The sequence below is a fragment of the Lacerta agilis genome, chromosome 2 (assembly GCF_009819535.1).
Source record: "Lacerta agilis isolate rLacAgi1 chromosome 2, rLacAgi1.pri, whole genome shotgun sequence".
NCBI classification, from domain to species: domain Eukaryota; kingdom Metazoa; phylum Chordata; class Lepidosauria; order Squamata; family Lacertidae; genus Lacerta; species Lacerta agilis.
In genome coordinates this window covers 102,842,466-102,858,569 of record NC_046313.1, presented here as the reverse complement: position 1 = coordinate 102,858,569, position 16,104 = coordinate 102,842,466, and the positions used below count along the sequence as shown (strand labels likewise).

The 16,104-nt window shown below is 46.2% G+C and overlaps 1 protein-coding gene across 1 annotated transcript in view; it reads right to left on the bottom strand.

Annotated features, from left to right (window-relative positions):
• GABBR1 (gamma-aminobutyric acid type B receptor subunit 1) overlaps nt 1-16,104 on the bottom strand; it is a 108,218-nt gene that overhangs the window by 13,665 nt on the left and 78,449 nt on the right. The window contains 9 exon segments of the mRNA XM_033141892.1: nt 1,919-2,026; nt 4,227-4,343; nt 5,199-5,331; nt 6,136-6,286; nt 7,377-7,454; nt 7,942-8,005; nt 8,581-8,823; nt 10,008-10,199; nt 11,876-11,941. Of these exon segments, the coding sequence (XP_032997783.1) occupies nt 1,919-2,026; nt 4,227-4,343; nt 5,199-5,331; nt 6,136-6,286; nt 7,377-7,454; nt 7,942-8,005; nt 8,581-8,823; nt 10,008-10,199; nt 11,876-11,941 (1,152 nt within the window).

The following is a 16,104-nucleotide window of genomic DNA, read 5'->3' as shown; positions in this document are numbered from 1 at the left end:
GGCCAGCATGACTAAGCCGCTTCTGGCGAAACCGGAGCAGCGCACGGAAACGCCGTTTACCTTCCCGTTGGAGCGGTACCTATTTATCTACTTGCACTTTGACGTGCTTTCGAACTGCTAGGTGGGCAGGAGCTGGGACCAAACAACGGAGCTCACTCCGTCGCGGGGATTCGAACCGCCGACCTTCTGCAACTGAATCAGGAGAAGTCCTGGACCAGTGCCAGCAGTTGGTGGCGGTCTGGATGAAACTTAATTGAGTTCTAGAAAGAAGGAGGTGCCGTGGGTGGGCAATTCCTGAGCCCAGCTCATTGGTCAACTGGCTGCTATGGACCCTGACCCTGAAGGAGCAGCTTCATAGAGGTGGTCTTGGATCCATCTGTGGAATCACTGCTAGAGGCCCAGGCAACCTCGGTGGCTGCCTTTGGCTTGTTTCAGCTGCCAAGACAAACCACAGCCATTTCTGGAACAGGGCAGCCTGACCCGTATTGTCCATGCTAATCCCCGGACTGGATGACTGCAATGTGAGGCTGACCTGGAAGCTGCGCTGAGTGCAAAACGCGACAGCTCAACTTCTGAGCGGGGCACAATACCGCCATGGTATTATGCAGCTGCTGAAAGAATTGCACTGGATGCTGCCACTCAGCAAGGCTCAAGGTGTTGGCGCCGGTCTACAAAGCCTTATACAGTACAGCTTGGGACCAGGATACCCGAAAGACTGCCACACCCTCCTGATCACTGTGTTTCTGCAGATGGGATTTTGAAAAGAAGGAGGTGGGGTGGAGGGGGGAGGGCCGAGCAGCAGTAGCACAACCCTTTGCACTGGGCCAGCTTTCTCAACCTGGCGCCCTCCAGATGTTGCTGGACTGCAACTCCCATCATCCCTGCCTGCTGCTCACGCTGGGAGAGGCTGGTTGACGCTGGAAGTCCAACATCTGGGAAAGGCTCTTAGATGGCTAGGCTGCTCACCAGAACACGACGGTTTGAGCGTGTATCACCAATCCTGGCCCGACTGCACTGGCTGCCAATTGGTTTCCAGGCCCAATTCAAAGTGCTGCTGTTGACCTACAAAGCCTTACATGGTTCGGGACCTCAGTATCTTAAGGACAGCCACTCCCCATACAAACCGACCCACACCCTGCACTTGTCATCACAGGCCCTTCTCTATGTCCCCCTTCCCCCTGAGAGGTTTCGAGGGCGCCAACACAAAAACCAGCCTTTTCGGTGGTGGCTCCCCATCTGTGGAATGCTCTCCCCAGAGAGGCTTGCCTGGTGCTGTCATTACATATCTTTAGGCACCAGGCGAAAACATTCCTCTTGGCCGCTAAATAATCTATGGCCTGTTAAAGCTGTGGGGTGGGGGTGGACTGTTGTTATGATTATTTTATTGCTACGCTGTCTGCTATATTATGCCTTTTGTTATGTTTTTGTTATTGTGCTCCGCAAAATGCCTTCTTATTGTTGTACACTGCTCTGGAATCTTTTGATAAAACGGGGCAAACAAATCAAATAAATAATAGTAATTAAGGCCTTGTACCGAAAACTGATTTCCTAGTTTGGTTCTGTCACCAATTAAGCACAGGGCACGGAGCACCTTGTGTATTTGCGGATGCGACTTGGGTTCAATCGCCCTGCAAGGTATTTAAGCCTCCCAGCATGAAGAAGAAGAGTTTGAATTTGATATCCCGCTTTATCACTACCCGAAGGGGTCTCCAAGCGGCTAACATTCTCCTTTCCCTTCCTCCCCCACAACAAACACTCTGTGAGGTGAGTGAGGCTGAGAGACTTCAGAGAAGTGTGACTAGCCCAAGGTCACCCAGCAGCTACATGTGGAGGAGCGGGGATGCGAACCCGGTTCACCAGATTACAAGACTACCGGTCTTAACCACTACACAACACTGGCTAAATGCAAAGGCATTACCTCTGTGGTGCGTTTCAGTGGGTTGACAATTTGCCAGATGGCCAAGATGACGAAGTCGAGCCCGACAAGCAGCCCAACCGTGGCGTAGAGCTTCCAGGGCTCCAGAGTCTGGAAGAAAAGAGGAAAGACAGAATGAGGGAACAAGATGCCTGAGGGAACTTCCAGACGGTTGCTTTTTTGGGTGGGATTCAGTCCCATTGTGGCTGGCTCAGGTTGTGCAGTTATTGCTGCCAGGGAGACCTTGTGCAACCAACCCACTTCCCTAAAGGGTTGGGCGGGTTTTTTTTAATATATAATTTTTATTAAATTTTCCGTTTTGCAATTTAAAATACTCATTTAAACATCCTTAAAATATCAAAAAACTTCCCTCCTTCTCTTTCCATGGTTCATTTTACGTATCATAAATCCCTGCATGTTTTACAAAAACTAAACCATTCAGTATTCCATTATTACATCCATCAAAACTTATTTAGACTGTTGAAGTTATCTTAATGCTGCCAACGTTTTCAAGTGTACACAGTTTTCCCCCCCCCCATAGTATACTCAATAAACATTTTCCAATCTTCTCTAATCGTATGTTCTTCTCATTCTCTTATTCTATATGTTAAATCTGCAAGCTGCGCATTTTTTGTCAATTTCAGTTGCCATTCAGGGTTGGGCGGGGTATTTCTGAGAAGGAAAGCGGTGGGAAAATCAGTGGAAAATGTGGGATAATGCTTGTTTTGACACAATGCCATCTGCCCTCCCTGCAAACAATTCGGAATGAATGCTCAGTTGATGGCCAATGTCACCTAATCTCCCAGCAAGCTAATCAGGATGAGTGCTCAAAAGATGGGGAGTGCCCTGAGTCAACTGAAAGGGGTGTTCCAGAACACGCAAAAAACATTCACAGAGGTCAAGCACAGAGGCTGCCCTCTGTGGCACACCTGAGATTCGCTATATTGTATGAACCGCTCCACCTAAGAGCCTTCAACCTAGAGACACACCTGCCAGATATGAAGTAGGTAACTACGATCTGCATTAGCAATTCTGAGACCAAAACAAGGGAGCGGTGGTGTTGATTTCAGATAGGTTTCCTCTGAAATGGGTGGCTTCAGTCTTATGATCACCCCCAAAGCCCCCACCCATAGCTGCAAAAACAATGGGAACTGTAGTTTGCCTCTCACATAGCCGTGATCCCCAGCAGCCTTAAGAAACAACAGTTCCCAGGATTCTTTGGAGGAAGCTGAGCAATTTACATGTATACCTGAAGGAGCGTTTCCACCCCCCATCATTCAGCCTGGACACTGAGATCCAGCACCGAGGGCCTTCTGGCAAGTTCCCTCATTGTGAGAAGCGAGGTTACAGGGAACCAGACAGAGGGCCTTCTCGGTAGTGGAACACCCTTCCATCAGATGTCAAGGAAATAAGCAGCTATCCTATTTTTAAAAGACATCTGAAGGCAGCCCTGTTTAGGGAAGCTTTTAATATTTAATGCTGTATTGTTTTTAACACTCGATTGGGAGCCGCCCAGAGTGGCTGGGGAAACTCAGCCAGATGGGTGGGGTACAAATAATAATGATAATGATAATGATGATGATGATGATGATGATAATAATAATAATAATAATAATAATAATAATAATAATAATAATTTATAGTGCATGCATAGTTCTAGCCCAATGCTCCCACGGTATCTTCGCACACCATTGAGCCAGTCACAACTGTTTTTTTTTAATAAATAACGGCGTTTCAAAGAGAGGCCTTCTCAGTGCCAAACGGCTGAGCCCTCTCCCTACTGCACAGCAGTGTCCCCTGCAACCGAAAACCTCCAAGCGTCTTGCGGCCAGCAAATCTTATTACAGCAGAAACATCCACGGACTAGAGCCCACTTCATCATCATCATCGTCATCATCAATTAAATTTATATATCACCCTTTATCCAGAGATCTCAGGGTGGTTCACAACATAAAAATGCAGGCTAAAAGCACAAAATTGAAAGTTAAAACAAAAACAACGTGCCCCCCCAATCCATAGAAGCTTATGCAACAAACAAATTGTGAACCTTTCATGTGCTAAAAAAAAAAGACTATTTGCTGGGTTTTGCCATAGCGCAGACTTAACATGGCTACACCTCTGAAGGCTACGCAACTAGAATGGGGAACCCGAGTTGGACTCCAACTCCCATCAGCCCTCAGCCGGCATGGCCAGCGGTCATGGACGATGGGAGTTGTAGTCCAGCAACACTTGGAAGGCCACACAGGCTCCCCCCATCCTCGCTAGGCAGTTCGTCTCAGGCAGCATGGCAAAGCAGGTCAAAGAGCCTCACCTTCCGCCGTTCTTTCTTCTCTTCCTTCTTGGTGAAAACAGTATGCACCCACCAGATCTTGGTGAACATGCTGCCGTAGCCTAAGCTGAAGCCCAAGCCCAGGAGCCAAAGACGAGCCTGTGGATTGGACATCCCAAAACAGCGACAAAAGAGCATGGTTAAGGGCACTGCCACATTTTGCCCAGCGCACCCAAGAACTGCCAGGCCTTCCCACAAAGCTGCAGCACGGAGACAAACTAGAACATTATTGAGGCAACCTTGTCAGTTTAGAGTGGAGAGGGCTTTAAAATGCTTCTTCAGTGGCTGGGGGGCTATCTCTCTCTGTGTCCCCCATCCCCCCTTCAAAAAACCCCCTATTTTACCCCAGCTTATTGTCTCTGTATAATACAGTATTATGATACCAGCAGCATCACCTGTTAGGAGGGAAATGGCTGGAAGAGTCCAATCTCCCATCTCACCACTTCTGCCAGCCTTCCCTGATCTGGTGCCTTCTAGGAGTTTTGGACCAGAACTGCCAGCAGTCTTACCCAGCTGTGCTGCCAGAGGTGGACGGGAGTTGCGGGCACCATTTTGGGGAAGGAAGACCTCTGCCGTATTTTAAATTCTCATGCAGAAACCTTGCACTCCATCGAGTTGCATGTATATACTTCTAAACGTTTTTTAAAATTAAAAAAGGAATCAATTTCCCCACAAATTCCTAGTTAGAAAGCACATCAAATCCTCCACTGACAGCTACCTTTTGCTCTCTTTTTTTTTTGGTGGTGGGGGGAGGCACATTGGTGCCTGAATGTTGCTATCTCAAAATCTTGGATTTCGTCTGTCAGTTTCCACGGGGAGCTCTCACTTCTATCCCAGGGGAAGGTGAAAGAAGAAGAGAGCTACGGGTCTCAGAAACAGCCCTATGCGTGATCTAACTGGTAGGTCTATGTCCAGCAGACGATGCCCCAGACCTCTAGAGAGTCCAACATGTACCTGGCAAACAAAGGGGAAGAGGCCCTTGCTGATATGGAGGCCATCCAGCCCGAGTGGGAAGACAGACGCTTGCGCCAGTGCGCAACCCACAGCTGTCATGTTGTTGAGGTACGGCTGCGAGTTCTGGATGTATCTGTGAAGGAACGGAAGGCGTGAGAGACCTAAAGCGGGGGTTTGCATCAGAAGAGGAGGAGGAGGAGTTTGGATTTGATATCCTGCTTTATCACTACCCTAAGGAGTCTCCAAATGGCTAACATTCTCCTTTCCCTTCCTCCCCCACAACAAACACTCTGTGAGGTGAGTGGAGCTGAGAGACTTCAAAAAAGTGTGACTAGCCTAAGGTCACCTAGAAGCTGCGTGTGGAAGAGCGGAGACGCAAACCCAGTTCACCAGATTACCAGTCTACCGCTCTTAACCACTACACCACACTGGCTATAAACCCAGCTGCCCTCTATGCCCACATTATGGGGAGCAACAGATTAAAGGTACGTTATAAATTGCTCTCTGGTCCTTGACTGTAATAAAGATTTTACTAAAGGTACGTTGTCCAGGCTTTGCACCCTCAAGAGCCATGGTGGTATCGGATAAATGGTGTCTAACACAGAGTCTTGCATAGGGGGATAAGACAGATGCCAAGCCCTCTCGGAAAATGTATGGATCTGCATCCGCACTGAGCAGCTACCCTCGCTTGTTATTAGCTCAATTTTTATAAGACATCTGCATGACGTCACGATCAAAACATATTCCTCCCATGTTTTCCCTGCTCGGCTTCTATTAATGCCCTTCCCCCCCAGGTCCAGATTTTACAAAATCCAATTTCTAAAAACTAAACGGAGCATCTGCACAAGTTCCTCGGGTGCAGATGACTCGCTGAGCTGCTATTCCATAGCTCTAACAGCAGAAGAGTGGGTGACTAAGTAGGTTGAGGGTTACCCACCTGACGTGCCCGTTGTAGATGTTGAAGGCCAAGCAGATGATGGCCAACAGGATACCCACGCTAGAGAGCACCGAGACAGAAATGAAGAGCTTCTGGGAGAGGTACCGGAAGGTGATGATGACCTTTGTGTAGTCAGCTGGTGGGACACCGCCTGTAGGGTATGGGGGAAGAACAGAGAAACTCAGGCACCGGGGGCACCTCATAGTCCTTTCCACCATTAGCATCTAGGGAGACTATGTTCTCTCCCCCCCCCCCCCCCGTGAATGGTTTTGTTTGCCCCTTTCTGTGACCCTGGAAGACAGAGGGCAAGTTGGCACCAGGCAACTTGACGACAATAAGGCCTCCGTGTGCATGGATGTGGCTGTGTGGCAAGTGCCCCTGAATGGCTCAACAAGTGCATAGGCTGCAGACTCACCGTGGGTTCCTGACTCAACCCAGTTTCACGTATTTCCCCAAGGTGCTTTACAGCAGCTCGGTCGCAGCAGACACTGGGACTTGACTTGTTTTTAAAGACATCTACTCTATCTCTCTATGTCTCTATCTATCTATCTATCTATCTATCTATCTATCTATCTCTATCTATCTATCTATCTATCTATCTATCTATCTATCTATCTATCTATCTATGTGTGTATGAGTAGTAAGAGAACCATGTATGGCACCTTTAGCTACTAGGAGGAAAGACGGGATTTAAATGGAGTAAATAAACACACACACACACATACACACACACACACAGAGAGAGAGAGAGAGAGAGAGAGAGAGAGAGAGTCTAATTTTTCATTAGCTTTGTGAATAGCCACACATATTTACAAATAAAATAAGTAAGGAAATTGAAAGTATTGTATTAACCATTTTGTATGCATTATATCCCCTTCATGGATCCCTGCCTTGTTGGGGCGAAGGGGCTTGAATAACTCCAAGAAGCTATGAGCTATGCCATGAAGGGCCACCCAAGACGGACAGGTCATAGCTGAGAGTTTAAACTAAATGTGATCCACCTGGAGAAGGAACTGGCAATCCACTCCAGTATTTTGCCAAGAAAACTCCACGGACATAAAAAAAGGAGAAGCTTTGAGAAGAAAGTGAGAGTTTCTAAGGCATGCTCTTGGTTCACAGGGTCACGGAGAGTCGAACACGACTAAACAACAACAACATGCATTATATCACTCCATATTTTTATTTTGGGTCCTGTAAGAGTCGCACAGCTGGTTGCCATGCCTAAAACTCCAGTCTCTTACCAATCCATTTTTCATTGTTGTACCAGGAGAGATTATCCTTGGTGCTGTCGTAATACCCAATCTTCTTATAGATGCCATCTGTTGGCAGAAGGAGGCGTTACATACAGTAGGGAGGTGAGGCATTGATGCCGGGTAGGAAAGTGGAACAAACCCCTAGCAGTGCAGGGGACGGGCCTGTGGCTCTCATGCGGATGCGGGGAGCATGGAAGGAACGGGGGGGGGGGGAGAGAGAAAATGAGGGGAAAGAGCCTAAATGGATGAAAGGGAGAGAGGCAGGGGCTAAGTCCAGACCTTTGGCTGGGTGGAGGGAGAGAGAGAGAGAGAGAGAGAGAGAGAAAGAAAGAAAGAAGGAAGGAAGGAACGAAAGGGGTGTTAAAGAAGTTAACAAATAATAAGACAATGAACAATGGGAGGCTGGGATTGATCAGGAGCAGTACTGCATGTGGCATATGGGGTCTGCCCAAACTATCATGTGCCACAGAGAACAGCTGCCTTGCAGGAATGTGTCAGAAGAGAAACCAACGCTTCCAACACGCCCAGCACAACGGCAATGATCCATGCTCACCCTGAAGCTGTTCGATGAGGGTCCAGGCCATCCGAGAGCCGCTGGCATCAAAGACCACATGTCCCTGGGGAGAAAAGGGAAAGGGGGTTTCATATTCAATAGTTGGGCCTGGTGAGCACTTAACATTCCTAACTCTTATAGTTATAATTTGCGGGTTGCCATCTCTTTTTATTCTGATCTGAATCTGATTTTAAGCTGTATTTAATTGATTGTTTGATTTTATGTGTTTAATGTATTATATACCCTGTTGTTAGCCGCCCTGAGCCCGGTCCTGGCCAGGGAGGGCGGGATATAAATATTATTATTGTTGTTGTTGTTAGTGTTTTTTCTGGGGGGATGCAGGGGTACGCATTCCCTTAATCATTTTGTGAATCTTTGTACTTTTGTCCATTTACTGTATTCATTTTCCCTGATGTGAACTATAAAATGGTGATTTTCTTCAATCAAAATGAGAGTACCCCTAAACATTTTTTAAGGAAAAAAGCACTGTGCATATTAATACAGGGTTTTCCAAGTTTCACGGTGGCATACAAATACTGTAAAGACAGACAGAAAGACAGACAGATAGGTATGTGGGCATTTCTAAATCCCAAATATCCACATTCTGCTCCGAGGAGATCAGGTTCAAGAGCCACTCACAGAGACTCCCTCAAAGGCTGAAGAGTTGAGGGCTCGGTAGATCTCATCTGTGATAGTCCTGTTGTTATAATTGAAGTCTTCCAGCCGCAGCCCCTTCTTCACCAGCTCCGTGGAGGTCTTGTTAAGTGCTAGTGCCAGGGCCCAGATGGCATCATAGGCCAGCGGAGCCTCCTGGAAGCCTCCCGTCTCCTCGGGGGATTTTTCCACCCGCTTCGTCAGCTTCTCAATGAACTCCTGTGATGTCTGCAGGGGGCAAAAGAAAGACTTAAAATGATCCCCAGACATGTAAATTATGGTTAAGGTCAGATGGATAATGTATTCCCTCTGTATCACAATTTAATTTTGCAACGGGATTGAGCCATAAAGTTGTAGCAACTCTTGTTTTTCCAGGCAACCCAGTCCTTCCACCCATGCTGACTCTATAAAATACATAAGTTAATCCTACCTAGTAAAAACAACAACACACCAATGGCTTCTAAAAGATCTGGTGTAAAATTCTTAAGATTGAATAAAGTTTTAAAAGTATTAACTGCCACATGAATCAACTCTCTTTAACAGGTAGAAATGCATTAAGGTGAAATGGTCAAAGGCCTGGAAACGGTGCCTTATGAGGAACGGCTTAGGGAGCTGGGTATGTTTAGCCTGGAGAAGAGAAGGTTAAGGGGTGATATGATAGCCATGTTCAAATATATCAAAGGATGTCATATAGAGGAGGGAGAAAGGTTGTTTTCTGCTGCTCCAGAGAAGTGGACACGGAGCAATGGATTCAAACTACAAGAAAGAAGATTCCACCTAAACATTAGGAAGAACTTCCTGACAGTGAGAGCTGTTCGGCAGTGGAATTTGCTACCAAGGAGTGTGGTGGAGTCTCCTTCTTTGGAGGTCTTTAAGCAGAGGCTTGACAGCCATCTGTCGGGAATGCTTTGATGGTGTTTCCTGCTTGGCAGGGGGTTGGACTGGATGGCCCTTGTGGTCTCTTCCAACTCTATGATTCTAAATCTTGCTTTAAAAATCTGGGAGAGGGGAAGCGGGTTTTTAAAATTTGGTTTTTGTTTATTTGGAGTATTACAAAAGTTTCTCGCTCCCTTTTGACAATGTATATTGCTTTCACCACTGTCCATAACCTGTAACTTGAGCAAACGTCTGGTTTCTGTTTTTTTTTAAATCGCCTCTCAGCTTGAACCAGACCTCTCCAGACTTTTGCCTTGGAGCCGGCTCTCAACAACAAGAGTTAGGCTTGGGGCATTTGACAACATCACCTTAGAACACCTGTGTTTCCTTTGCCGGCAACAAATCAGAGCCAGTCTCTAGACGAGGGCTTCCAAACGTCGCAGCGTGATTTCCAGGCAAGCTTAAAAAAACCCAACATTTGACATTTACCACCTCCCACCCCCGCCCACCCCCCGCCCCCTGAAACTCTCCCTCACCATATTGGAGATGCTGCGTGTGTTCTCTGGGTTCAACATGACGATCTCAGTGGTGATGTGGCCCTCCACCGCCTCCCTCATCTCCTCCTCCGTGCAGTTAATATTCGCATCCTTGATGCGGAACCAGTTGTCAGCGTACCAGCCAATCAGGAACCAGACGTACTTCTTCCCAAACAAGCGCTCCTTGTAGACCTGTCCCCAGTGCCACAAGAGAGGAGAAATGAGACCAGAGGGAAGAGAAGGTGCAAGAAGACGGAAGAAATTTAAAGAATATTTGAAAAGACGTGAAAAGCTAGATATTTGTAATTGAAATCAGCAGATATTACAGGCGATAGCATTAAAATGTTAGTTTAAAATAGAATATAAGAGATAGAATTGTGGTTATAGTTTTTTTTGTATTTTCATTAAGAATAGAGTGATAGGTATAAGATGATAGATAATGATTGAGATTAATTGTTAAAGTAGAATCAAAGGGGTTACAAAGTTACTGCAGTATATTTGAAATGAACGCAGAGGAGAGGACGTGAGGAAGTCCCCCAAGTAAGATTTGAAATAAGATTAGAATAGTTAAATGAATGTTTGATTTTGTGGTTGTGTATGTGTTGTTTTTTTTTTAGTTAGGTATATTTTGTATGTATTTTGTATGTATTTTTGTAGTATGCATTTTTTGTGATTTTTGTATTTTTGTTTATTTTTTTTAAATAAATTCTTATTAAAAAAAGAGAGAAATGAAGGTTTGCCAATAAGTAGAGTGGTCCAGTCAGTGCCATGCCATGGCTTGCATTTCTTTTCTTTTCTTTTTTTAAATACTTTTTATTTATTAAATTAAATCCATACATAGTCTTTAATACATGTACAAATTTGAATATTTACACCATTAGATATTAGTTTATACTTATAAATCCACATGTTCTTTTCTTATATTAATTAAACTAGACAAAGATATATTAAAGTAATTAATTCACAAATCTAAATTCCACTAAACTAAATCATATAGCTATAGTTACAGGTAGGTAGCCGTGTTGGTCTGCCATAGTCAAAACGAAATAAAATAAAAAAAATCCTTCCAGTAGCACCTTAGAGACCAACTAAGTTTGTTCTTGGAAGTGTGCATGCACACGAAAGCTCATACCAAGAACAAACTTAGTTGGTCTCTAAGGTGCTACTGGAAGGAATTTTTTATTTTATTTTATATAGCTATAAATACCAACTTCCTGTCCTTTCCCGAATGTACTTTACATTTACCACGTTGAATGTACTTAAATTTCTTACTTTATTCTTACTATAGTTTCTAGTACTTTCTTATAACATTTCGTACCCTATATCCTTATGTAGTAATATATAATTTATACAAGAGCCATTCAAGTGCTGCCATGGAAATTATATCATTATTATCTTTTTGTAAATATTTCTTGAACATATCCCATTTTTGTACAAATAGTTGTTTTGTATTTCCCCTTAGTGTATTTGTCAATTGAGCCAACTGCATAGTCTAATAACTTATTCTGCCATTCCTTTACTGTTGGTACTTTTCCCCCTTTCCAGTTTGATGCGATTAATAACTGGGCAGGAAAAAGATTTCTCTTATATTTTTGGGGGTGTCACTGCTTAGGATTCCAAGAAGGAATGCCTCTGGTTTTTTTGCGAAGGTTAATTTAAATATATTTTTTTCATCTCATCATCTCAAGCCTTCTACCACACATTCTAGGAGGAAGCGCTGTAGCTCAGGAGGTAAAGCTTCCGCTTCGCCTGCCGAGAGTCCCGGGTTCAATCCCCAACATCTCCAGGTAAGTCTGAGAATGAAGGAAGAAACCCCGGCTGCAGCCTCTTGTTATCCCCAGAGAGGAACCTCCACCCTGGACACCCACCTCGCAGAAGACCTTCCGTGCCTCCGTCTCATAAAAGAGTCCAACGATGATACGGGCATCTTGGCGCTGTAAGGGGAAAAGTAGGATCAGGTGGCCGGAGGGCGTTTCCACAGAGCCAAGTGCGACCAGCTACTTGTCGCAGATTGCTTGTGTCAGGATCTTCCCAAGTGTTGCTCGTGAGTAACGACAGAGCCTTCAGCAGCTAAGACTATTTATTGTGCATTGCTATTTACAGTGTAGAGCTAGTTAAAAACATGACCGCTCAGTCACTTGCAGAATCCGGAAGTGCCCCTCTCCGGTTTCCCGCCCAACACCAAAGTCTGGGCACCCTAAAACGACGTCTGCGGTGCCTCCTGAACCCCCCCCCCATGGTGTGCTGACTCCGGAAGTGGCAGTTCTCCCTCACCTCCTCTCTGGCTGGCGGTGCTGGGTCTTTGCCCAAAGTCTCCCAGCCTCTGCAGCTCCTCCTCCCTTGGAGAGAGCTCAGACAAAAGGCTAGAGGAGTGGACAGAAGTGGCTGGGGTTCCCTGTAACTAGAGAGCCCTCCTCTCCGAAGAGCTGCTCTCCCAGTCCTCCTCCCGAGGAGGACTTCTTTCCCTGCTTTCCTCCTGAGCAGGACCTCCAACCAGCCCTTCCTCTCGAGTAGCCCCCTGTCCCTCTCCTCCTCGAGAGGAGGATCTCTCTCCCCTCGCTCCTCACAAGGAATACCTTTGCCCCGTCTCTCCTACCGAGTAGGATCTCCCCTCGCCTTCTCCTCGCAAGGAGCCGGGCAATCCCCGACAGTTTGGTTATATTCCTATGCCTCTTTTCGTTCAGATGAATCCCAAAGCGGCTTACAAGCAGCAGGTGACAATAACAGAACAGGAACGTCACAAATCATATAGAAGAACTAACAAACCGTCAGTGAAACAACCGCAAATTATCAAGGAAACAATTACCGCCTATGAAACAGAACTACTAAAAATAAGGTAAACATCTCAATTGCAACGAAAATCATAGGATTCGCAAAGTGCTACAGCATCCATAATCTATAAAACAATAGTATTAACAGCATTCCCAAAACAGCAACCAAAAATAAACTAAGCATTGCTTAATTCATTCATGCACTCATTCTCCTCACCCCCATAACTCAAACTTTCATGTATATTTTAATGAATTGAACGTATGAGCACGTAGTTTGCTTCACACACACAACTGGGTCAAAGGCCCATCTTGTCCAGCATTCCGGACCCTCCAAGTGTCCCTATTTTCCAGGGAAAGTCCTGGATTTACAGAAGCCATCCCTGATTAGATTTCTGATTTGATCCCGGAATGTCCCGCTTTTCCTTGGGAAGTCCCTATTTTCGTCAGAGAAATGTTGGAAGGTATGGAGTTGGATGGTGACAGCAGTCACGAAACTAGAAGACGCCTGCTTCTTGGGAGAAAAGCAATGACAAACCTAGACAGCATCTTAAAAAGCAGAGACATTACCTTGCCGACAAAGGTCCGTATAGTTAAAGCTATGGTTTTCCCAGTAGTAATGTATGGACCAAACTGCGAGAGGCAGTAAAGGATAGGCGTGCCTGGCGTGCTCTGGTCCATGGGGTCACGAAGAGTCAGACACGACTAAACGACTGAACAACAACAACAACAAATGTATGGAAGTGAGAGCTGGAGCATCAAGAAGGCTGATCGCCGAAGAATTGATGCTTTTGAATTATGGTGCTGGAGGAGACTCTTGAGAGTCCCATTGACTGCAAGAAGATCAAACCTATCCATTCTGAAGGAAATCAGCCCTGAGTGCTCACTGAAAGGACAGATCCTGAAGCTGAGGCCCCAATACTTTGGCCACCTCATGAGAAGAGAAGACTCCCTGGAAAAGACCCTGATGTTGGGAAAGATTGAGGGCACAAGGAGAAGGGGACGACAGAGGACAAGATGGTTGGACTGTTCTCAAAGCTACTAACAGGAGTCTGACCAAACTGCGGGAGGCAGCGGAAGACAGGAGTGCCTGGCATGCTCTGGTCCATGGGGTCACGAAGACTCGGACATGACTGAATGACTGAACAACAACAACAACAACAACAACATGGAGTTATATGTGAACCCCCTCCCCAAGCCAAGGAGATAAGTAACTTTACAACCTTTAGAAGATATTTGAAGGTAGCCCTGTATAGGGACGCTTTAAAATGTTTAATGTTTTATTATATTTTTATATATGTTGGAAGCCACCCAGAGTGGCTGGGGCAACCCAGTCAGATGGGTGGGGTATAATAATAATAATAATTAATAATAATAGGACACCCCTATTTTCATCGGTGAAATGTTGGAGAGTATGGCATCCTGTTCTCACAGTGGCCAACCAGATGCCTCTGAGAATCCCACAAGCAAGATCGGAGCTCTCCCTGCTTATACTTCCCTAGCTCAGCGTTATGCTTCCAACAAGCTGCATCTCTGAAGCAGAGCATTCAAGTGATGGTTGTTCCCCCTTGTTTGTCCCAGCAGGCAACCACTGCTCAGAGGTACACTACTATCTCTTATTATGGGAGTGCTATTTATGAGCAATCCGAGTTAGTCTGATTCTTTCCAACCCCAACCCCCCCGCCAAAAAAAACTCCCCCATCAAAGCTAGTGGCGTCACCATCTAATTGCGGTCCCGAATTCCTACGCTGATTGTACATTGTGCAATGGAGGCCTTTCTTTTGTGCTCCCTGAACTTACTGCTGCTCATCAGACTGGCACACGGGGCGGTCGGACCGATCTGGCTGCGAATTCTGCATATTTGACGGAGAACAAGGCATTTGACGAGAGAGACACGCCGCCTCTTGCTTGGGGTTTCTGCCTCTTGCTCCTGCAGCGCGAGCGCCAATGAATCCGAAATGCAGTTTTCATTAATGTTTAATAGAGCCTCCCGAGGAGCTTGGTGATCTGAAGTCACGATGCAAGATACCCTGTTTCTGGGGAGAGGGGGAAGGGGCCACGTTGCCTGTAAGGCACCCTGGCCCCATAGGGTCCCAACCAGCGGAGAGAGCAGACGGAGCAGTCTTTGGGGTAGGCAGGACGTAAGTTCTGCACCAATCAAACAGACCTCCCTCCTATATATATATATATATAGAGAGAGAGAGAGGGGGGGGAAACAGAGAGTGCTCTTGTTTTCTTCTGCAATGATAAACGCAGCCACTCGCTGACATGAAAAGGAAACAAGGGGCTATATTCCAATTGCTACTGCTACCGCGTTGCCTGCTTGTTCTTTTTTTAAAAAACAACAACAGAAAACCCAACCCAACAGGGATGCAAAGTGCTGCGGCAGTATCTGGCTCATTCATTCTGGTGGCATCAGTTCTCCCCTGAGCAGAAGCTGTCAGGAGGATCGGGGGTGGCGCTGTCTGTCCATCTGTCAGCTCAGGGGATGGCAGCTGCCGCCAGAACGAGAAAGGCACTGAATTTCAGGGGTGGCTTCTTTCTTCCTCACCCTGCATCTCCCCCCCCCCCATGCTGGCCTCCACCAGCACGTGTGTGTGCCAGAAGCACCTAACGATCGTGCCTGGCTTGGAGCATGAGGGGGAACATAAGCCCATCTCACAGATTACATAGAGACACATTTTGATATACACTCTGCTTTTCCACAAAGGAAACGGCATTCAGAGGTGCTTCAGGTGGAGAAAGTGGGCGGGAGGTTTTTTTTCCTCTGTCCCCTAACACTAAAACTTGTGGACATCCAATGGCTCTGAATGCTGAAAGACTCAGGACAGATAAAAGCAAGCCCCTCTATGGATAAAAGCAAGCCCCTCTACAACAGGTAGGGATAGCCATGTTCAAATATATAAAAGGATGTCATATAGTGGAGGGAGAAAGGTTGTTTTCTGCTGCTCCAGAGAAGCGGACACGGAGCAATGGATTCAAACTACAAGAAAGAAGATTCCACCTAAACATTAGGAAGAACTTCCTGACAGCAAGAGCTGTTCGACAGTGGGATTTGCTGCCAAGGAGCGTGGTGGAGTCTCCTTCTTTGGAGGTCTTTAAGCAAAGGCTTGACAGCCATCTGTCAGGAATGCTTTGATGGTGTTTCCTGCTTGGCAGGGGGTTGGAATGGATGGCCCTTGTGGTCTCTTCCAACACTATGATTCTATGATTCTACTTGGAAGACAGACAGACAACCTTGCGGAAGATAAGGCTATCGCAAGGGAGGAGAGTGGCTGTTTAGCCCCTGTCCTACTTGCCTGACAAAGTGCAGGGTAAGCGAATATCTA